Genomic DNA, 22,958 nt, shown 5'->3' with positions numbered 1-22,958 from the left:
GCATTGGGTTCCTTGCTCACAACGGACGTTGTCACACAAGGGCTTGGGGACACATTTGGGCCACCCGTCCATCATCTTGCATTGGGTTCCTTGCTCACAACGGACGTTGTCACACGAGGGCTTGGGGACACATTTGGGCCACCCGTCCATCATCTTGCATTGGGTTCCTTGCTCACAATGGAAGTTCCTACATGACGGTTTGGGGACACACTTGGGCCACCCGTCCACCATGTTGCACGTCGTTCCTTGTCCACAACGGACGTTGTCACATGATGGTTTGGGGACACACTTGGGCCACCCGTCCGTCATCTTGCATTGGGTTCCTTCTCCACAACGGACGTTGTCACACGAGGGCTTGGGGACACATTTGGGCCACCCATCCGTCATCTTGCATTGGGTTCCGTGTCCACAACGGACGTTGTCACACGAGGGGTTGGGGACACATTTGGGCCACCCATCCGTCATCTTGCATTGGGTTCCGTGTCCACAACGGACGTTGTCACACGAGGGGTTGGGGACACATTTGGGCCACCCGTCCGTCATCTTGCATTGGGTTCCGTGTCCACAACGGACGTTGTCACACGAGGGCTTGGGGACACATTTGGGCCACCCGTCCATCATCTTGCATTGGGTTCCTTCTCCACAACGGACGTTGTCACACGAGGGCTTGGGGACACACTTGGGCCACCCGTCCATCATCTTGCATTGGGTTCCTTCTCCACAATGGAAGTTCTTACATGACGGTTTGGAGACACACTTGGGCCACCCGTCCACCATGTTGCACGTCGTTCCTTGTCCACAACGGACGTTGTCACACGAGGGCTTGGGGACACACTTGGGCCACCCGTCCATCATCTTGCATTGGGTTCCGTGTCCACAACGGACGTTCTTACATGACGGTTTGGGGACACATTTGGGCCACCCGTCCGTCATCTTGCATTGGGTTCCTTGCTCACAACGGACGTTGTCACACGAGGGCTTGGGGACACACTTGGGCCACCCGTCCGTCATCTTGCATTGGGTTCCTTCTCCACAATGGAAGTTCTTACATGATGGTTTGGGGACACACTTGGGCCACCCGTCCATCATCTTGCATTGGGTTCCTTGTCCACAACGGACGTTGTCACACGAGGGCTTGGGGACACACTTGGGCCACCCGTCCCCCGTGCCGCACGTGGTCCCGTCTCCGCATCCCACCCCTCGGCAGCTCTTGGCCGCTGGGTCGGCACCTGGGGCGCAAAACCCGGGGGTGGCTGCAACGGCTTTTTGGGGCTGAAAACGCCGAATTCGGGGACGGGGATCGAAAGGGAGAAGTGGAACAAAAAGACCGGGAGGTTTTGGGTCTGGAAAAGTCAGATTTGGGGGTCGGAGATGAGAAAGAGGTGGATGGAAAAGACGGGAGGTTTTTGGGGGGAGTGGAAACCACCAAATTTGGGGCCAGAAACTCCAGATCTGGGGCTGGAGATGGAAAAGGAGACGGGGAACAAAAAGGTGGTTGGATTTGGGGCTAGAAATGCCCAATTTGGGACGGGAGGTGGAGAAGCGGAAGGAAGAGGTGAGAGGTTTTGGGGATGGAACCATGAAATCTGGGGCTGGAAAGGGAGTGGGGGAAAGAAAATACGCGTGGATTTGGGTCTAGAAACACCCGATTTGGTGCGAGAAACTCCCAGTCTGGGACCAGAGACTGGAAGTAAGAGGTGGAAGGAAAACGTGGGTGGTTTTGAGGCTGGAAACGTCGATTTTGGGGTCAGCGGTGGCCAAGGAGGGTGGGGGCGAAGGTGGAGCGGGGGCTGGGGCAGGATTTGGGTGGAAAACGGAGGGTTTTGGGCAAAACGAGACTCACCGCATGGGAGGAGGAAGCAAAGCCAGAGCAGCAGCGTCTGTGAGGGCCCCATCTGCCCCACACATGGGGGGTGAGGAAGGGGACCCAGGCGTCCGGGACCCACACCCTGACCCATAAATCCCCCAGTCCAGAAAAAGGACCCAGGCATCCGGGACCCGCCCAGCCCATAGACCCCCGGACCAGAAAAGGGACCCAGGCGTCCGGGACCCACACCCAGACCCATAAACCCCATAGCCCGGAAAGGGACCCAGGCGTCCGGGACCCACACCCAGACCCATAAACCCCCCAGCCTGGAAAGGGAACCCAGGCGTCCGGGAGCCCCCATAACTCCCCAGCCCCAAAGGGGACCCAGGCGTCCGGGACCCACACCCTGACCCATAAACCCCCCAGCTTGGAAAGGGAACCCAGGCATCCGGGAACCCCCATAACCCCCCAGCCCCAACGGGGACCCAGGCGTCCGGGACCCACACCCAGACCCATAAACCCCCCAGACCAGAAAGGGACCCAGGCGTCCGGGACCCACACCCTGATCCATAAACCCCCCAGCCCAGAAAAGGGGACCCAGGCGTCCGGGACCCACACCCTGACCCATAAACCCCCCAGCCTGGAAAGGGAACCCAGGCGTCCGGGAGCCCCCATAACCCCCCAGCCCAGAAAAGGGGACCCAGGCGTCCGGGACCACACCCAGACCCATAACCCCCCAGCCCAGAAAGGGGACCCAGGTGTCTGGGGGCCCCCATAACCCCCCAGCCCCAAAGGGGACCCAGGTGTCCGGTAACCCCCATAACCCCCCAGCCCCAAAGGGAACTCAGGCGTCCGGGAGCCCCATAACCCCCCATCCCCAAAGGGGACCCAGGTGTCCGGGAGCCCCCATAACCCCCCAGCCCCAAAGGGGACCCAGGCGTCCGGGACCCACACCCAGACCCATAAACCCCCCAGCCCAGAAAAGGGGACCCAGGCGTCCGGGACCCACACCCTGATCCATAAACCCCCCAGCCTGGAAAGGGAACCCAGGCGTCCGGGAGCCCCCATAACCCCCCAGCCCAGAAAAGGGGACCCAGGCGTCCGGGACCACACCCAGACCCATAACCCCCCAGCCCAGAAAGGGGACCCAGGCGTCCGGGACCCACACACTCTGACCCATAAGTCGCCCAGACCAGAAAGATGACCCAGGTGTCTGGGACCCACACCCTGACCCATAAACCCCCCAGCCCCAAAGGGAACCCAGGCGTCCGGGAGCCCCCATAACCCCCCAGCCCCAAAGGGGACCCAGGCGTCCGGGAGCCCCCATAATCCCCCAGCACCAAAGGGAACCCAGGCGTCCGGGAGCCCCCATAACCCCCCAGCCCCAAAGGGAACCCAGGCGTCCGGGAGCCCCCATAACCCCCCAGCCCCAAAGGGGACCCAGGCGTCCGGGAGCCCCCATAACCCCCCAGCCCCAAAGGGAACCCAGGCGTCCGGGAGCCCCCATAACCCCCTAGCCCCAAAGGGAACCCAGGTGTCCGGGAACCCCCATAACCCCCCAGCCCCAAAGGGAACCCAGGTGTCCGGGAACCCCCATAACCCCCCAGCCCCAAAGGGAACCCAGGCGTCCGGGAGTCCCCATAACCCCCTAGCCCCAAAGGGAACCCAGGCGTCCGGGAGCCCCATAACCCCCCAGCCCCAAAGGGGACCCAGGCGTCCGGGACCCACACTCAGACCCATAAACCCCCCAGCCCAGAAAGGGGACCCAGGCGTCCGGGAGCCCCCATAACCCCCCAGGCCCAAAGGGGACCCAGGCGTCCGGGAGCCCCCATAACCCCCCAGGCCCAAAGGGAACCCAGGCGTCCGGGAGCCCCCAAAACCCCCCAGCCCCGAAGGGAACCCAGGCGTCCGGGAGCCCCCATAACCCCCCAGCCCCAAAGGGGACCCAGGCGTCCGGGAGCCCCCATAACCCCCGCAGCCCAGAAAGGGAACCCAGGCGTCCGGGAGCCCCCATAACCCCCCAGCCCCGAAGGGAACCCAGGCGTCCAGGAGCCCCATAACCCCCCAGCCCCAAAGGGGACCCAGGCGTCCGGGACCCACACTCAGACCCATAAATCCCCCAGCCCAGAAAGGGGACCCAGGCGTCCGGGAGCCCCCATAACCCCCCAGCCCCAAAGGGGACCCAGGCGTCCGGGAGCCCCCATAACCCCCCAGCCCAGAAAAGGGAACCCAGGTGTCCGGGAACCCCCATAACCCCCCAGCCCCAAAGGGGACCCAGGTGTCCGGGAGCCCCCATAACCCCCCAGCCCCAAAGGGGACCCAGGTGTCCGGGAGCCCCCATAACCCCCCAGCCCCAAAGGGAACCCAGGCGTCCGGGAACCCCCATAACCCCCCAGCCCCGAAGGGGACCCAGGCGTCCGGGAGCCCCCATAACCCCCCAGCCCCGAAGGGAACCCAGGCGTCCGGGAGCCCCCATAGCCCCCCAGCCCCTAAGGGGACCCAGGCGTCCGGGAGCCCCCATAACCCCCCAGCCCCAAAGGGAACCCAGGCGTCCGGGCCCCCCATAACCCCCCAGCCCCAAAGGGGACCCAGGCGTCCGGGACCCACACTCAGACCCATAAACCCCCCAGCCCAGAAAGGGGACCCAGGCGTCCGGGAGCCCCCATAACCCCCCAGCCCCTAAGGGGACCCAGGCGTCCGGGAGCCCCCATAACCCCCCAGCCCCAAAGGGGACCCAGGCGTCCGGGACCCACACTCAGACCCATAAACCCCCCAGCCCAGAAAGGGGACCCAGGCGTCCGGGAGCCCCCATAACCCCCCAGCCCCGAAGGGAACCCAGGCGTCCGGGAGCCCCCATAACCCCCCACCCCCGAAGGGAACCCAGGCGTCCGGGAGCCCCCATAACCCCCCAGCCCCGAAGGGGACCCAGGCGTCCGGGACTCACCTTGCCGGGGCCGTGGGGCGCTGGCTCCTCCGAGGGCTCCGGGTTTTTATAGGGGCCGTGGGGCGGCGTCGGCCAATGGGGCACGAGCTCCACCCCCCGGGCGAGGTGGGGGTGGAGATAAGATCTGGGTCCGTGTGTCTGCGCAGGGTTGTGTCCTTCTGTCCATCCATCCCCCCTCGTCTCTCCATCGTCTCCATCCCCCATCCGTCCGTCTGTCCGTCCGTCTCTCCCACCGTCTGTGTGTTGAGCCAACGGTCTCTGCATCCGTGGGCCCGTCCATCCGTCCGTCCTTCCGTCTATCTTCTCCATCCATCCGTCCGTCCATCCATCTGTCCGTCCATCCATCCGTCCGTCCATCCATCCATCCATCTGTCCGTCCATCCGTCCACCTTTCTCCATCCATCTTCTTCTCCATCCATCAATGTTCTCCATCCGTCTTCATCGTTTCATCCACGTTCTTCTCCATCCGTTGATCCTTCTCCCCCTGTCCATGTTCTCCACCCGTCCATGTTCTTCTCCATCCATCCCTTCATCCATCTCCATCCATCCTTCTCCATCCCTCTTCTTCTCCATCTGTCCATGTTCTCCACTCATCTTTCTCCAGCCATCCATGTTCTTCACCCATGTTCTTCTGCATCCATCCATCCATCCAACCTTCTTCTCCCATTTCTTGATCCCTCCATCCCCTCGTCCTCCATTGTTCCTCCATCCATCTCCATCCATGTTCTTCTCCATCCATCCATCATCCATCCATCACCCATCCATCATCCATCCATCATTCATCCATCCATCATCCATCCACCATCCATCCATCATCCACCCATCATCCACCCATCCATCCATCCACCCATCCATCATCCATCCACCCATCATCCATCCATCCATCATCCATCCATCATCCACCCATCCATCATCCACCCATCCATCACATATCCATCCTCCATCCATCCATCCTCCATCCATCGTCCACCCATCCATCACCCATCCATCCTCCATCCATCCTCCATCCATCCATCATCCACCCATCCATCATCCACCCATCCATCATCCATCCATCATCCATCCATCATCCATCCATCATTCATCCATCCATCATCCATCCATCATCCATCCATCATCCATCCATCATCCACCCATCCATCACCCATCCATCCTCCATCCATCCATCCTCCATCCATCATCCACCCATCCATCACCCATCCATCCTCCATCCATCCTCCATCCATCCATCCTCCATCCATCCATCCTCCATCCATCATCCATCCATCACCCATCCATCCTCCATCCATCCTCCATCCATCCATCATCCACCCATCCATCCTCCATCCATCCTCCATCCATCCGCCATCCATCCGCCATCCATCCGCCATCCATCCGCCATCCATCCGCCATCCATCCGCCATCCATCCATCCATCCTCCATCCATCCTCCATCCATCATCCACCCATCCATCCTCCATCCATCCATCATCCATCCATCCGCCATCCATCCTCCATCCATCCTCCATCCATCCATCCATCATCCATCCATCCTCCATCCATCCTCCATCCATCCATCCTCCATCCATCAATCCATCCTCCATCCATCCTCCATCCATCCTCCATCCATCAATCCATCCTCCATCCATCACCCATCCATCCATCCTCCATCCATCCTCCATCCATCATCCATCCATCATCCATCCATCCATCCTCCATCCATCACCCATCCATCATCCATCCATCCATCACCCATCCATCCATCCTCCATCCATCCTCCATCCATCATCCATCCATCATCCATCCATCCATCCTCCATCCATCACCCATCCATCATCCACACATCCATCACCCATCCATCATCCATCCATCCATCATCCATCCATCACCCATCCATCCATCACCCATCCATCATCCATCCATCATCCATCCATCCATCATCCATCCATCCATCACCCATCCACCATCCACCCACCATCCATCATCCACCCATCCATCACCCATCCATCACCCATCCATCATCCATCCATCCATCATCCACCCATCCATCATCCACCCATCCATCATCCACCCACCATCCACCCACCATCCATCCACCATCCATCATCCATCCATCCATCACCCATCCATCCATCACCCATCCATCATCCACCCACCCATCCATCACCCATCCATCACCCATCCATCATCCACCCATCCATCACCCATCCATCCACCATCCATCCATCATCCATCCATCATCCATCCATCATCCATCCATCCATCACCCATCCATCATCCACCCATCCATCATCCATCCATCCATCACCCATCCATCATCCATCCATCCATCACCCATCCACCCACATTCTTCTCCGTCCATCCTTCATCCATCCATGTTCTCCCCGCCCATGGTCCACCATCCTTGTTCACCACCATCCATGTTCTTCATTGTCCGTGTTCTCCTCCAGCCACGTTCTCCTCCACCCCCCTTCCCTCTCCCCTCCCCCCCGCGAGGACCCAGGCGTCCGGGCCGGGCCCAGCAGGTCCCTCTGCTCCCCTGCACAGGATAATTGGGGCAGCGCCGGGTGGAGCCTTTTGTTCTGCAGAACAATGGGGGACCCATGGACCCAGGCGTCCGGGGGATGGGGGGGGGGGCAGGGCTGGGCAGAGCCCCATGGAGCACTGAGGGACCCAGGCGTCCGGGCGGGGGGGGACCCAGGCATCTGCGAGTGACACCCCAGTGACCCCCGCCCCAAAGCCCCTCCTGCACCCAGGGACCCAGGCATCCGGGCATCACCCAAGAAGGACCCAGGCGTCCGGGGACTCTCCCGCCGCCCCCCACCCCCCCCGCAGAGGACCCAGGAGTCCGGCTGCGGGTCAGTCCCTCGCTCGTTAATTACTGAGCAAATGAACAAACGGCCCCGGGACAGCACGGTCCGGAGAGCGCCCCGGACTCCTGGGTCCCTCCCGAACTCCTGGGTCCCTCCCGAACTCCTGGGTCCCTCCCGAACTCCTGGGTCCCTCCTGGACGCCTGGGTCCCCACCCAAACTCCTGGGTCCCCTCCCGAACTCCTGGGTCCCTCCTGAGCTCCTGGGTCCCTCTTGAACTCCTTGGTCCCCCCCTGAACTCCTGGGTCCCCGAACTCCTGGGTCCCCACCCAAAGTCCTCCGTCCCTCCTGAACTCCTGGGTCCCTCAGAACTCCTGGGTCCCCTGCCGAACTCCTGGGTCCCTCCCGAACTCCTGGGTTCCCCCCGACTCCTGGGTCGCTCCTGTACTCCTGAGTTCCCCCCGAACTCCTGGGTCCCTCCCGAACTCCTGGGTCCCTCTTGAACTCCTGGGTCCCTCCCGAACTCCTGGGTCCCTCCCGAACTCCTGGGTTCCCCCCGAACTCCTGGGTCCCTCCTGAACTCCTGGGTTCCCCCCGAACTCCTGGGTCCCCACCCAAAGTCCTCCATCTCTCCCGAACTCCTGGGTCCCTCCTGAACTCCTGGGTTCCCCCCGAACTCCTGGGTCCCTGAACTCCTGGGTTCCCCCCGAACTCCTGAGTCCCCTCCCGAACTCCTGGGTCCCTCCCGAACTCCTGGGTCCCTCCCGAACTCCTGGGTTCCCCCCGAACTCCTGGGTTCCCCCCGAACTCCTGGGTCCCTCCCGAACTCCTGGGTCCCTCCCGAACTCCTGGGTTCCCCCCGAACTCCTGGGTCCCTCTTGAACTCCTGGGTCCCTCCCCGAACTCCTGGGTCCCTTCCCGAACTCCTGGGTCCCTCCCGAACTCCTGGGTCCCTCCCGAACTCCTGGGTCCCTCCCGAACTCCTGGGTTCCCAAACACCTGGGTCCCTCCCGAACTCCTGGGTCCCTCCCGAACTCCTGGGTCCCTCAGAACTCCTGGGTCCCCTCCCGAACTCCTGGGTCCCTCAGAACTCCTGGGTCCCCTCCCGAACTCCTGGGTCCCTCCTGAACTCTTGGGTTCCCCCCGAACTCCTGAGTTCCCCCCGAACTCCTGGTTCCCCGAACTCCTGGTTCCCCCCCGAACTCCCGGGTTCCCCCCGAACTCCTGGGTCCCTGAACTCCTGGGTCCCTCCCAAACTCCTGGGTCCCCTCCCCACAGCCCCACGTGGCTCACACAAGGCTGTTTGGGGTCCCCGGGTTGATTTTTGAGGCGCCCGTTCCCCTCGGTACCACCGAGCGCGCAGAGCCGGGGCTCTTCGGCTTGGAATCCGCCCCCCGGATCGGCCCCCCGGTTCTTCCCTCGCCTCCGACCCCGTCCGTCTGTCCCGCTCGCCCTCGGTCCCTCTGTCCCCGACCCCCGGGCACGACCCCCCCCCGCCCGCATCCGCACCCATCGAAACTCCGCCGCCCCATTTCTATAAGGGCCGCGAGATCCCTTCCCGCTGCCGCCAGCGTCGCGGCCGCCGCAGAAATAACCTCGTCCCGCGTGCGTCGCAGAAATAACCTCGTCCCGCGTGCGTCGCGGGGACGTGCCGGGACGCGGCTCCTAGAGGGTTGGGTTTGTATTTTCTTGTGAAATCGGTTTTCGTTGTCTGGCCGCTCGGTCGCGGCGCAAAAAGGATCCGCGAGCCGGAGAAGCTCCGGGGAGACCTTATTCGGAGTTCGGGAGGGGACCCAGGAGTTCGGGGGGAACCCAGGAGTTCGGGAGGGACCCAGGAGTTCGGGAGGGAACCCAGGAGTTCGGGAGGGAACCCAGGAGTTTGGGTGGGGACCCAGGCGTCCGGGGGGGATCTATATAGGGGACCCAGGTATCCGGGGCTGACCCAAATAGGGGACCCAGGCGTCCGGGAGGGATCTATATATGGGACCCAGGTGTCCAGGAGGGACCCAAATAGGGGACCCAGGCATCCAGGGTGGATCTATATAGGGGACCCAGGCGTCCGGGGAGGACCCAAATAGGGGACCCAGGCGTCCGGGGGGGGACGCAAATAGGGGACCCAGGCGTCCGGGGAGGACCCAAATAGGGGACCCAGGCGTCCGGGGGGGGACGCAAATAGGGGACCCAGGCGTCCGGGGGGGATCTATATAGGGGATCCAGGCGTCCGGGGGGGACCCAAATAGGAGACCCAGGCGTCCGGGGGGGGACGCAAATAGGGGACCCAGGCGTCCAGGGTGGATCTATATAGGGGACCCAGGCGTCCGGGGGGAATCTATATAGTGGACCCAGGCGTCTGGGGGGGAACCCAAATAGGGGACCCAGGCGTCCGGGGGGGGGGACCCAAATAGGGGACCCAGGCGTCCGGGGGGGACCCAAACAGAGGACCCAGGCGTCCGGGGGGGGACCCAAATAGGGGACCCAGGTGTCCGGGGGGGTCCCAAATAGGGGACCCAGGTGTCCGGGGGGGGACCCAAATAGGGGACCCAGGTGTCCGGGGGGGGACCCAAATAGGGGACCCAGGTGTCCGGGGGGGATCTATATAGGGGACCCAGGCGTCCGGGGGGGACCCAAATAGGGGACCCAGGTGTCCGGGGGGGACCCAAATAGGGGACCCAGGCGTCCGGGGGGGACCCAAATAGGGGACGCATGTGTCCGGGGGGGACCCAAATAGGGGACGCATGTGTCCGGGGGGACCCCAAATAGGGGACCCAGGCGTCCGGGGGGGGACCCAAATAGGGGACCCAGGCGTCCGGGGGGGTCCCAAATAGGGGACCCAGGCGTCCGGGGGGGATCTATAGAGGGGACCCAGGTGTCCGGGGGGGATCTATATAGGGGACCTAGGCGTCCGGGGGGGACCCAAATAGGGGACCCAGGTGTCTGGGGGGGATCTATATAGGGGACCCAGGCGTCCGGGGGGGACCCAAATAGGGGACCAGGCGTCCAGGGTGGATCTATATAGGGGACCCAGGCGTCCAGGGGGGACCCAAATAGGGGACCCAGGCGTCCGGGGGGGGAACCAAATAGGGGACCCAGGCGTCCGGGGGGGGAACCAAATAGGGGACCCAGGTGTCCAGGGGGGACCCAAACAGGGGACCCAGGCGTCCGGGGGGGGACGCAAATAGGGGACCCAGGCGTTCAGGGTGGATCTGTATAGGGGACCCAGGCGTCCAGGGGGGACCCAAATAGGGGACCCAGGCGTCCGGGGGGGATCTATATAGGGGACCCAGTCGTCCCAGAGGGACCCAAACAGGGGACCCAGGCGTCCGGGGGGGATCTATAGAGGGGACCCAGGCATCCGGGGGGGGACCCAAATAGGGGACCCAGGCGTCCGGGGGGGATCTATATAGGGGACCCAGGCGTCCTGGGGGGACCCAAATAGGGGACCCAGGCGTCCGGGGGGGATCTATATAGGGGACCCAGGCGTCCGGGGGGGGACCCAAATAGGGGACCCAGGCGTCCGGGGTGGATCTATATAGGGGACCCAGGCGTCCGGGGGGAATCTATATAGGGGACCCAGGCATCCAGGGGGGTCCCAAATAGGGGACCCAGGCGTCCGGGGGGAACGCAAATAGGGGACCCAGGTGTCCAGGGGGGATCTATATAGGGGACCCAGGCGTCCGGGGGGGACCCAAATAGGGGACCCAGGCGTCCGGGGGGAACGCAAATAAGGGACCCAGGCGTCCAGGGGGGATCTATATAGGGGACCCAGGCGTCCAGGGTGGATCTATATAGGGGACCCAGGCGTCCGGGGGGAATCTATATAGGGGACCCAGGCGTCCGGGGAGGACCCAAATAGGAGACCCAGGCATCCGGGGGGGGACCCAAATAGGGGACCCAGGCGTCTGGGGGGGAACCAAATAGGGGACCCAGGCGTCCGGGGGCACCCCAATCATGGGACCCAGGCGTCCGGGGGGGACCCAAATAGGGGACCCAGGCGTCCAGGGGGGAACCCAAATAGGGGACCCAGGCGTCCGGGGGGAATCTATATAGGGGACCCAGGCGTCCGGGGAGGACCCAAAGAGGAGACCCAGGCGTCCGGGGGGGGACCCAAATAGGGGACCCAGGCGTCCGGGGGGGGACCCAAACAGGGGACCCAGGCATCCGGGGGGGATCTATATAGGGGACCCAGGCGTCCAGGGGGGACCCAAATAGGGGACCCAGGCGTCCGGGGGGGGACCCAAATAGGGGACCCAGGCGTGCGGGGGGGGGACCCAAATAGGGGACCCAGGCGTCCGGGGGGACCCAAACAGGGGACCCAGGCGTCCGGGGGGATCTATATAGGGGACCCAGTCGTGCGGGGGAGACCCAAACAGGGGACCCAGGCGTCCGGGGGGGGACCCAAATAGGGGACCCAGGCGTCCGGGGGGGGACACAAATAGGGGACCCAGGCGTCCGGTCCCCCTCACAAACTGTCACCCCAGGTGCCACCAGGTCCAGTTTAACTCTTTATTGCCGGTGCCAGCGGGCGCCGCGGCCGCGGCCCCCCCGTGTCCCCACGTGTCACCGCGCGTCCCCGCGTCCCCAACCCCGCGGGGACGTTCAGATCTTGCCGGGGAACGTCCCCTCGGCGCGGGACTCGTCCCATGTTGTCACCTGCGGGGACACGGGGGGACAATCAGGGGGGACGTGGGGACAATGTGGGGGGGGGACACACACAGGGGACGTGGGGACAATGGGGGGACATGGGGACACTATGGGGGGACATTGCAGGGGGACATGGGGACATTGCGGGGGACACAGGGGACGTGGGGACACTATGGGGGACGTGGGGACAATGGGGGGACACTATGGGGGACACAGGGACACTATGGGGGACATTGCAGGGGGACATGGGGACAATGTGGGGGACACGGGGACAACGGGGGGACACGGGGACAATGGGGGGGACACTATGGGGGACATGGGGACAATGCGGGGGGACATAGGGACACTATGGGGGACATTGCGGGGGACATGGGGACATTGCGGGGGACACGGGGACAACGGGGGGGACACTATGGGGGACATGGGGACAATGGGGGGGACATGGGGACAACGGGGGGGACACTATGGGGGGACATTGCAGGGGGACATGGGGACACTATGGGGGGGACACACAGGGGACGTGGGGACAATGCGGGGGACAATGTGGGGACACCAAAGGGATGTGGGGAGCAGGGGATGTCGCAGGCGATGGTGACAGCACAGGGGACACGGGGACATTGTGGGGGACGTCGGGGCGTCACGGGGGGCACGGGGACAATGGGGGGACACGGGGGGGGACAGAGGGGACACGGGGGGTGACGTGGGGACACAGGGGGGGACAGAGGGGACACAGGGGTGACATGGGGACACAGGGGGGACAGAGGGGACACAGGGGGGGGACAGAGGGGACACGGGGGGGACAGAGGGGACACAGGGGGTGACGTGGGGACACAGGGGTGACAGAGGGGACATGTGGGGCCGCGTGGGGCCCAGGTCTCACCCAGGAGGTCGGACACAGGGACTTGTAGACCCGCAGGTACCACTGGCACGGGGACGAGTCGGCCCCGCGGGCGGCCAAGGAGCGCTGGCAGCGGTGGAAGTCTGGGGACCGGGACGGGGACGGGGGGATGGGGACAGGGGGACATGGGGATGGGGGGACATGGGGATGGGGACGGGGACAGGGGGACATGGGGATGGGGACAGGGGGACATGGGGATGGGGACAGGGGGACATGGGGACGGGGGGACATGGGGATGGGGACAGGGGGACATGGGGATGGGGACAGGGGGACATGGGGACGGGGACGGGGGGACATGGGGACGGGGACGGGGGGACATGGGGATGGGGACGGGGGGACATGGGGACGGGGACGGGGGGACATGGGGATGGGGACAGGGGGATATGGGGATGGGGACAGGGGGATATGGGGACATGGGGATGGGGCGGGGACAGGGGGGGACGGGGACGGGGACAGGGGGATGGGGACAGGGGGACGGGGGGACGGGGACGGGGGGACATGGGGACGGGGACGGGGACGGGGGGACGGGGACGGGGGGACATGGGGACGGGGGGACAGGGGGACGGGGGGACAGGGGGACGGGGGGAGATGGGGAGAGGGGACAGGGGACGGGGACAGGGGAGGACATGGGGACGGGGATGGGGACAGGGGACGGGGGGACATGGGGACGGGGACAGGGACAGGGGACGGGGGGACATGGGGACAGGGACAGGGGACAGGGGACGGGGGGACATGGGGACAGGGGGACATGGGGACACGGGGACAAGGAAATATGGGGACAGGAGAATATGGGGACGGGGGAACAGGGACAGGGGGGATATGGGGACAGGGGGGACATGAGGATATGGGGACAGGGGGATGTGGGGATGGGGGACGGGGGACAGGGAGGACAGGGGGATATGGGGACGGGGACAGGGCGGGACGGGGACAGGGGACGGGGGGACATGGGGATGGGGACAGGGGGGGACGGGGGGACATGGGGATGGGGGGACAAGGAAATATGGGGACAGGAGGATATGGGGACAGGGGGGGACAGGGACAGGGGGGATATGGGGACAGGGGGACATGAGGATATGGGGACAGGGGGATGTGGGGATGGGGGACGGGGGACAGGGAGGACAGGGGGATATGGGGACAGGGGACAGGGGGGACAGGGGGACGGGGGGACAAGGGGACATGGGGATGGGGACAGGGGGACAGGGGGATGGGGGGGGACGGGGGGACAAGGAAATATGGGGACAGGAGGATATGGGGACATGGGGATGGGGGGACAGGGGGATATGGGGACGGGGGGATATGGGGACGGGGGGACAGGGGACAGGGGGGACGGGGGGACATGGGGACATGAGGATATGGGGATCAGGGGGACAGGGGGGACACGGGGACATGGGGAGAGGGGGACGGGGGGACAGGGGATGGGGGGATATGGGGACAGGGGGATATAGGGGGACAGGGGGGGACAACAAACGTCAATGGGCACCAATGGGGCACCAATGGGCGATGGGAGGGACCCAGGAGTCCGGGAGGGACCCAGGAATGCCCCAAGGGACCCAGGAGTTTGAGGGGGACCCAGGAGTGCCCCAAGGGACCCAGGAATGCCCCAAGGGACCCAGGAGTTCGGGGGGGACCCAGGAGTGCCCCAAGGGACCCAGGAGTCCGGGAGGGAACCAGGAGTGCCCCAAGGGACCCAAGAGTCCCGGGGGAACCCAGGAGTGCCCCAACGGACCCAGGAGTTCAGGGGGACCCAGGAGTGCCCCAAGGGACCCAGGAGTCCGGGAGGGAACCAGGAGTTTGGGGGGGGGACCCAGGAGTGCCCCAAGGGACCCAGGTGTCCGGGGAGTACCCAAGAATGCCCCAAGGGACCAGGAGTTCGGGGGGGGGACCCAGGAGTGCCCCAAGAGACCCAGGCATCCAGGGGGGACCCAGGAATGCCCCAAGGAACCCAGGAGTTCGGGAGGGACCCAGGAGTGCCCCAAGGGACCCAGGAGTTTGGGAGGGACCCAGGAGTGCCCCAAGAGTCCAGGAAGGACCCAGGAGTGCCCCAAGGGACCCAGGAGTCCGGGAGGGACCCAGGAGTGCCCCAAGGGACCCAGGAGTGCCCCAAGGGACCCAGGAGTTCGGGAGGGACCCAGGAGTTCGGGAGGGACCCAGGAATGCCCCAAGGGACCTAGGAGTTCGGGAGGGCCCCAGGAATTCAGGAGGGACCCAGGAGTGCCCCAAGGGACCCAGGAGTCCGGGAGGGACCCAGGAATGCCCCAAGGGACCCAGGAGTCCGGGAGGGACCCAGGAGTGCCCCAAGGGACTCAAGAGTCCAGGAAGGACCCAGGAGTGCCCCAAGGGACCCAGGCGTCCGGGAGGGACCCAGGAGTGCCCCAAGAGACCCAGGCGTCCGGGAGGGACCCAGGAGTCCGGGAGGGACCCAGGAATGCCCCGAGGGACCCAGGAGTTCGGGAGGGACCCAGGAGTGCCCCAAGGGACCCAGGAGTCCAGGAAGGACCCAGGAATGCCCCAAGGGGCCCAGGAATGCCCCAAGGGAGCCAGGCGTCCAGGAAGGACCCAGGAATGCCCCAAGGGGCCCAGGAGTCCGGGAGGGACCCAGGAGTGCCCCAAGGGACCCAGGAATGCCCCAAGGGACCCACAAGTCCGGGGGGGACCCAGGAGTTTGGGAGGGACCCAGGAGTGCCCCAAGGGACCCAGGCATCCGGAAGGGACCCAGGAGTGCCCCAAGGGACCCAGGAGTCCGGGAGGGACCCAGGAATGCCCCAAGGGACCCAGGAGTTCGGGAGGGACCCAGGAATGCCCCAAGGGACCCAGGAATGCCCCAAGGGACCCAGGAGTGCCCCAAGGGACTCAAGAGTCCAGGAAGGACTCAGGAATGCCCCAAGGGGCCCAGGAATGCCCCAAGGGAGCCGGGTGTCCGGGAGGGACCCAGGAATGCCCCAAGGGACCCAGGCGTCCGGGAGGGACCCAGGAATGCCCCAAGGGACCCAGGAATGCCCTGAGGGACCCAGGCGTCTGGGAGGGACCCAGGAGTGCCCCAAGGGACCCAGGAGTTTGAGAGGGACCCAGGAGTCTGGGAGGGACCCAGGAGTGCCCCAAGGGACCCACAAGTCCGGGAGGGACCCAGGAATGCCCCAAGGGACCCAGGAATGCCCCGAGGGACCCAGGAATGCCCCGAGGGACCCAGGAGTCCGGGAAGGCCCCAGGAATTCAGGAGGGACCCAGGCGTCCGGGAGGGACCCAGGAGTACCCCAAGGGACCCAGGAATGCCCCAAGGGAGCCAGGCGTCCGGGAGGGACCTAGGAATGCCCCAAGGGACCCAGGTGTCCGGGAGGGACCCAGGAATGCCCCGAGGGACCCAGGAGTTCGGGAGGGACCCAGGAGTGCCCCGAGGGACCCAGGAGTGCCCCGAGGGACCCAGGTGTCTGGGAGGGACCCAGGAGTGCCCCAAGGGACCCAGGAATGCCCCAAGGGACCCAGGAGTTCGGGGGGGACCCAGGAGTGCCCCAAGGGACCCAGGAGTCCGGGAGGGAACCAGGAGTGCCCCAAGGGACCCAAGAGTCCCGGGGGAACCCAGGAGTGCCCCAACGGACCCAGGAGTTCAGGGGGACCCAGGAGTGCCCCAAGGGACCCAGGAGTCCGGGAGGGAACCAGGAGTTTGGGGGGGGGACCCAGGAGTGCCCCAAGGGACGCAGGTGTCCGGGGAGTACCCAAGAATGCCCCAAGGGACCAGGAGTTCGGGGGGGGGACCCAGGAGTGCCCCAAGAGACCCAGGCATCCAGGGGGGACCCAGGAATGCCCCAAGGAACCCAGGAGTTCGGGAGGGACCCAGGAGTGCCCCAAGGGACCCAGGAGTTTGGGAGGGACCCAGGAGTGCCCCAAGGGACCCAGGAGTTTGGGAGGGACCCAGGAGTGCCCCAAGGGACCCAGGAAGGACCCAGGAGTGCCCCAAGGGACCCAGGAGTCCGGGAGGGACCCAGGAGTGCCCCAAGGGACCCAGGAGTTCGGGAGGGACCCAGGAGTGCCCCAAGGGACCCAGGAGTTCGGGAGGGACCCAGGAATGCCCCAAGGGACCTAGGAGTTCGGGAGGGCCCCAGGAATTCAGGAGGGACCCAGGAGTGCCCCAAGGGACCCAGGAGTCCGGGAGGGACCCAGGAATGCCCCAAGGGACCCAGGAGTCCGGGAGGGACCCAGGAGTGCCCCAAGGGACTCAAGAGTCCAGGAAGGACCCAGGAGTGCCCCAAGGGACCCAGGCGTCCGGGAGGGACCCAGGAGTGCCCCAAGAGACCCAGGCGTCCGGGAGGGACCCAGGAGTCCGGGAGGGACCCAGGAATGCCCCGAGGGACCCAGGAGTTCGGGAGGGACCCAGGAGTGCCCCAAGGGACCCAGGAGTCCAGGAAGGACCCAGGAATGCCCCAAGGGGCCCAGGAATGCCCCAAGGGAGCCAGGCGTCCAGGAAGGACCCAGGAATGCCCCAAGGGGCCCAGGAGTCCGGGAGGGACCCAGGAGTGCCCCAAGGGACCCAGGAATGCCCCAAGGGACCCACAAGTCCGGGGGGGACCCAGGAGTTTGGGAGGGACCCAGGAGTGCCCCAAGGGACCCAGGCATCCGGAAGGGACCCAGGAGTGCCCCAAGGGACCCAGGAGTCCGGGAGGGACCCAGGAATGCCCCAAGGGACCCAGGAGTTCGGGAGGGACCCAGGAATGCCCCAAGGGACCCAGGAATGCCCCAAGGGACCCAGGAGTGCCCCAAGGGACTCAAGAGTCCAGGAAGGACTCAGGAATGCCCCAAGGGGCCCAGGAATGCCCCAAGGGAGCCGGGTGTCCGGGAGGGACCCAGGAATGCCCCAAGGGACCCAGGCGTCCGGGAGGGACCCAGGAATGCCCCAAGGGACCCAGGAATGCCCTGAGGGACCCAGGCGTCTGGGAGGGACCCAGGAGTGCCCCAAGGGACCCAGGAGTTTGAGAGGGACCCAGGAGTGCCCCAAGGGACCCACAAGTCCGGGAGGGACCCAGGAATGCCCCGAGGGACCCAGGAATGCCCCGAGGGACCCAGGAATGCCCCGAGGGACCCAGGAGTCCGGGAAGGCCCCAGGAATTCAGGAGGGACCCAGGCGTCCGGGAGGGACCCAGGAGTACCCCAAGGGACCCAGGAATGCCCCAAGGGAGCCAGGCGTCCGGGAGGGACCTAGGAATGCCCCAAGGGACCCAGGTGTCCGGGAGGGACCCAGGAATGCCCCGAGGGACCCAGGAGTTCGGGAGGGACCCAGGAGTGCCCCGAGGGACCCAGGAGTGCCCCGAGGGACCCAGGTGTCTGGGAGGGACCCAGGAGTGCCCCAAGGGACCCAGGAGTTCGGGAGGGACCCAGGAGTCCGGGAGGGACCCAGGAATGCCCCAAGGGACCCACAAGTCCGGGGGGGACCCAGGAGTGCCCCTAGGGACTCAGGAGTGCCCCAAGGGACCCCGGTGTCTGGGAGGGACCCAGGAATGCCCCAAGGGACCCAGGAATGCCCCAAGGGACCCAGGCGTCCGGAAGGGACCCAGGAGTGCCCCAAGGGACCCAGGAATGCCCCGAGGGACCCAGGAATGCCCCGAGGGACCCAGGCGTCCGGGAGGGACCCAGGAATTCAGGAGGGACCCCGGGGTCCCGGAGGGACCCAGGAATGCCCCAAGGGACCCAGGCGTCCGGGAGGGACCCAGGAATGCCCCGAGGGACCCAGGAATGCCCCAAGGGACCCAGGCGTCCGGGAGGGACCCAGGAATGCCCCGAGGGACCCAGGAATGCCCCGAGGGACCCAGGCGTCCGGGCTCACCCAGGTAGTTCTGCCAGCAGTTCCGGGTCTGGTTCTGGTTGGGGAAGCGGCTGTCGAACGGCGCCGTCTTGTACCGCGCCAGCCTGGCCTGCACGTCCTCCGCCATCGCTAATTAACCACCGCCTTAATTAAGCCGCCAGCACCCCCAGGGGGTCACCCCCAACCCCCCCCCCCGCTTCGTTACCTCCCGCTCGCAATTAATCGCACCCAGGGATTAATTAGCGGCCGCTTAACGACGGGAAAAGGGGGGAGCGAGGTGGGTAAAGGGAGGGGTAGCGCTAATTAGTTGCTAATTAAGCGCTAATTAAGCCTCGTCAACAGCACTAATTAAGCCTGCCGAGACTAACCAACAGCGCTAATTAAGCCCGAGACTAATCAACAGCCTTGCCTACTTAATTAAAGCCTCCAGTCTTAATTAATACCCCACTCTATTAATCATTAATAATAATTAAAAACTCATTAATATTAACGAATATAATAAAGCACAACCACCGCACAGCACGCCCCCACACTACTAATTAATGGAGCTAATTAGCCCCCCGACACTAATTAAAAGTCTCCCTTATTTAAAGCCTCCAGCGCTAATATTCTCACGTTAATTATTAATTACTAATATTAATAAATACGATCAATAATAACAATACGCAACTACCAACATGGCAACCCCCAAAAACTAATTAACAGCGCTAATTAAGCGCCTCCCAACTAATTAACAGCTCCTCCTAGTCACTTACAACCCCTAATATTAATTAGTAGCCTCTTCTTAATTATTAATTTCTAATACTAATAAATACAACTAATAATAACGACCATAAAAACATCGCAATGACCCCAAAATATTAATTAACGGCGCTAATTAAGCCCCACCAAGACTAATTAAAAGCTCTTAGCACTTATTTAAAATCACTAATATTAATTAATAGCGCCGCATTAATTATTAGCCCCTAATATTAATTAAAACGATCAATAGCAACAACCCAGAAGAACAACAGGACAACCCCCAAACGCTAATTAATGGGGTTAATTAAGCTAATTAATTAAAAATAGAGCTGCACTATTAATATTAATTGCTTCTCATTAGCCGGCACTAATTAGTCTCCCCAATAATTAGCAGGGGGAACCCCCCAAGCACTGATTAATGGGGCTAATTAAGCCCCCCTGACTAATTAAGAGCCCCCAATGCTAATTAATGCCGCCCTATTAAATAGTTGGCTCCAATAGTAATTAATTTCTATAATAACGACACAGTTGGGGGGTTTAACGGGGTTAACGAACCTCCCAGGAAGTCCCAGTTCCCCCAGTGCTCCCAGTAACTCCTCCCAGTAACTCCTCCCAGTGCTCCCAGTAACTCCCCCATTGACCCCCCAGTAACTCCCAGTGCTCCCAGTAACCTCCCAGTGCTCCCAGTAACCCCCAGTGCCCTCCCAGTGCTCCCAGTAACTCCCCCATTGACCCCCCGGTGCTCCCAGTAACTCCCAGTGCTCCCAGTAACTCCTCCCAGTAACCTCCCAGTGCTCCCAGTTCCCTCCCAGTGCTCCCAGTAACTCCTCCCAGTGCTCCCAGTAACTCCTCCCAGTGCTCCCAGTAACTCCTCCCAGTGCTCCCAGTAACTCCTCCCAGTGCTCCCAGTTCCCTCCCAGTGCTCCCAGTAACTCCTCCCAGTGCTCCCAGTAACTCCTCCCAGTGCCCTCCCAGTGCTCCCAGTAACTCCCCCATTGACCCCCCAGTGACTCCCAGTAACTCCCAGTGCTCCCAGTTCCCTCCCAGTGCTCCCAGTAACCCCCAGTGCCCTCCCAGTGCTCCCAGTAACTCCCCCATTGACCCCCCAGTAACGCCCAGTGCTCCCAGTGCCCTCCCAGTGCTCCCAGTAACTCCTCCCAGTGCTCCCAGTTCCCTCCCAGTGCTCCCAGTAACCCCCAGTGCCCTCCCAGTGCTCCCAGTAACTCCCCCATTGACCCCCCGGTGCTCCCAGTAACTCCCAGTGCTCCCAGTAACTCCCAGTGCTCCCAGTAACTCCTCCCAGTAACCTCCCAGTGCTCCCAGTTCCCTCCCAGTGCTCCCAGTAACTCCTCCCAGTGCTCCCCGTGCTCCCAGTAACTCCTCCCAGTGCTCCCAGTAACTCCTCCCAGTTCCCTCCCAGTGCTCCCAGTAACCTCCCAGTAACCTCCCAGTGCTCCCAGTTCCCTCCCAGTGCTCCCAGTAACCCCTTCCCAGTGCTCCCAGTAACTCCTCCCAGTTCCCTCCCAGTGCTCCCAGTGCCCTCCCAGTGCTCCCAGTAACCTCCCTATTCTCCCAGTAACTCCTCCCAGTAACTCCCCCATTGACCCCCCAGTGACTCCCAGTGCTCCCAGTAACCCCCAGTAGCTCCCCCACTGACCTCCCAGTTCCCCCAGTCACTCACCCATTGACCCCCCAGTAACTCCCAGTTCCCTCCCAGTAACCGCCCAGTGCTCCCAGTAACCTCCCAGTAACCCCCAATAACTCCCCCAGTTCCCTCCCAGTAGCTCCCAGTGCCTCCCAGTGACTCCCAGTGCTCCCAGTTCCCTCCCAGTAGCTCCCAGTCCCCTCCCAGTGCTCCCAGTAACCCCCAGTTCCCCCTCCCAGCGCCCTCACAACGTTCCCAGTGCCCCCCCCAGCCCATCCCAGGCCCTCCCAGTTCCCCCCAGTGCCTCCCAGTCCATCCCAGTGCCTCCCAGTTCCCCCCAGTGCCTCCCAGTCCATCCCAGTTCCCCCCGCACCGTCTCCCCTCCAAGTGACTTTCACCGCCAGAACCACCGAGACACGGCGGAAGCGCAAGCGCGACGCCGGAAATGACGCCACCGCCCCGCCTCACGGCCCTAGGCAACCAAACGGGGGGGAACCATGGAGATGGGATGGGCAGAGCGGCCCGGGCGGAGGGCGGGGCCCGCGCTCGGAGGACCGCGAGGTGCCATAGAGACGGTGGAGGGAGGACGGAGCGTCGCCCCCGGCGGGAAATGGCGGCGGGAGGACCGGGCCCCAAAATAGGCCCGAAATGGCCCGAAATAACAAAAAACGCGCTGAAGCGCACGTAAAATGGGCTAAAAGTGCGCCGGGCTGGCCCCAAAATACCCTGAAATGCCCCGAAAGGTTTTGAAACCGCCTCGAAATACCCCGAAATGCACAGGAAAGGGACCCGAAATAAACCGAGGTGGCTCAAAAATGCCCCAAAATGCCTCAAAATGGCCCCAAAATAAATGAAAATGGCCCCAAAATAAATGGAAATGGCCCCAAAATAAACGAAAAAGGCCCCAAAATGAGCTGAAATGGCCCCAAAATAAAGGAAATTGGCCCCAAAATAAATGGAAATGGCCCCAAAATAAACGGAAATGGCCCCAAAATAAACGAAAAAGGCCCCAAAATGAGCTGAAATGGCCCCAAAATAAAGGAAATTGGCCCAAAATAAATGAAAATGGCCCCAAAATAAATGAAAATGGCCTAAAATGGGCTGAAATGGCCCCAAAATAAATTGAAATGGCCCCAAAATAAAGGAAAATGGCCCCAAAATAAATGGAAATGGCCCCAAAATGAGTGGAAATGGCCCCAAAATAAAGGAAATTAGCCCAAAATAAACGAAAATGGCCCAAAATGAGCTGAAATGGCCCCAAAATAAATGAAAATGGTCCCAAAATAAACGAAAATGGCCCCAAAATAAAGGAAAAAGGCCCCAAAATAAATGGAAATGCCCCCCCAAAAAAGGAAAATGGCCCCAAAATAAATGGAAATGGCCCCAAAATAAATGGAAATGGCCCAAAAATGAGCTGAAATGCCCCCAAAATAAAGGAAATTGGCCCAAAATAAATGAAAATGGCCTAAAATGGGCTGAAATGGCCCCAAAATAAATGGAAACGGCCCCAAAATGAATGGAAATGGCCCCAAAATAAAGGAAAATGGCCCCAAAATAAAGGAAAATGGCCCCAAAATGAGCGGAAATGGCCCCAAAATAAACGAAAATGGCCCCAAAATAAAGGAAAAAGGCCCCAAAATGAGCTGAAATGGCCCCAAAATAAAGGAAATTGGCCCAAAATAAATGAAAATGGCCCCAAAAT

The 22,958-nt window shown here is 62.9% G+C and overlaps 1 protein-coding gene across 1 annotated transcript; it reads right to left on the bottom strand.

Moving 5' to 3' along the window:
- Positions 1 to 12,029: 12,029 nt before the first annotated feature.
- LOC136000724 (cytochrome c oxidase subunit 6B1) lies at positions 12,030 to 21,725 on the bottom strand. The gene is made up of 4 exons (XM_065654675.1): positions 21,630 to 21,725; positions 18,892 to 18,999; positions 13,062 to 13,162; positions 12,030 to 12,190 (listed from the first exon to the last, which is right to left on the bottom strand). The coding sequence occupies exons 2-4, from the start codon at positions 18,995 to 18,997 to the stop codon at positions 12,137 to 12,139; spliced, it is 261 nt and encodes an 86-aa protein (XP_065510747.1). The 5' UTR covers positions 18,998 to 18,999; positions 21,630 to 21,725; the 3' UTR covers positions 12,030 to 12,136.
- Positions 21,726 to 22,958: the final 1,233 nt, after the last annotated feature.

This window comes from Caloenas nicobarica, chromosome 34, assembly GCF_036013445.1.
Source record: "Caloenas nicobarica isolate bCalNic1 chromosome 34, bCalNic1.hap1, whole genome shotgun sequence".
NCBI classification, from domain to species: domain Eukaryota; kingdom Metazoa; phylum Chordata; class Aves; order Columbiformes; family Columbidae; genus Caloenas; species Caloenas nicobarica.
This window is presented reverse-complemented; position numbering and strand designations above follow the sequence as displayed.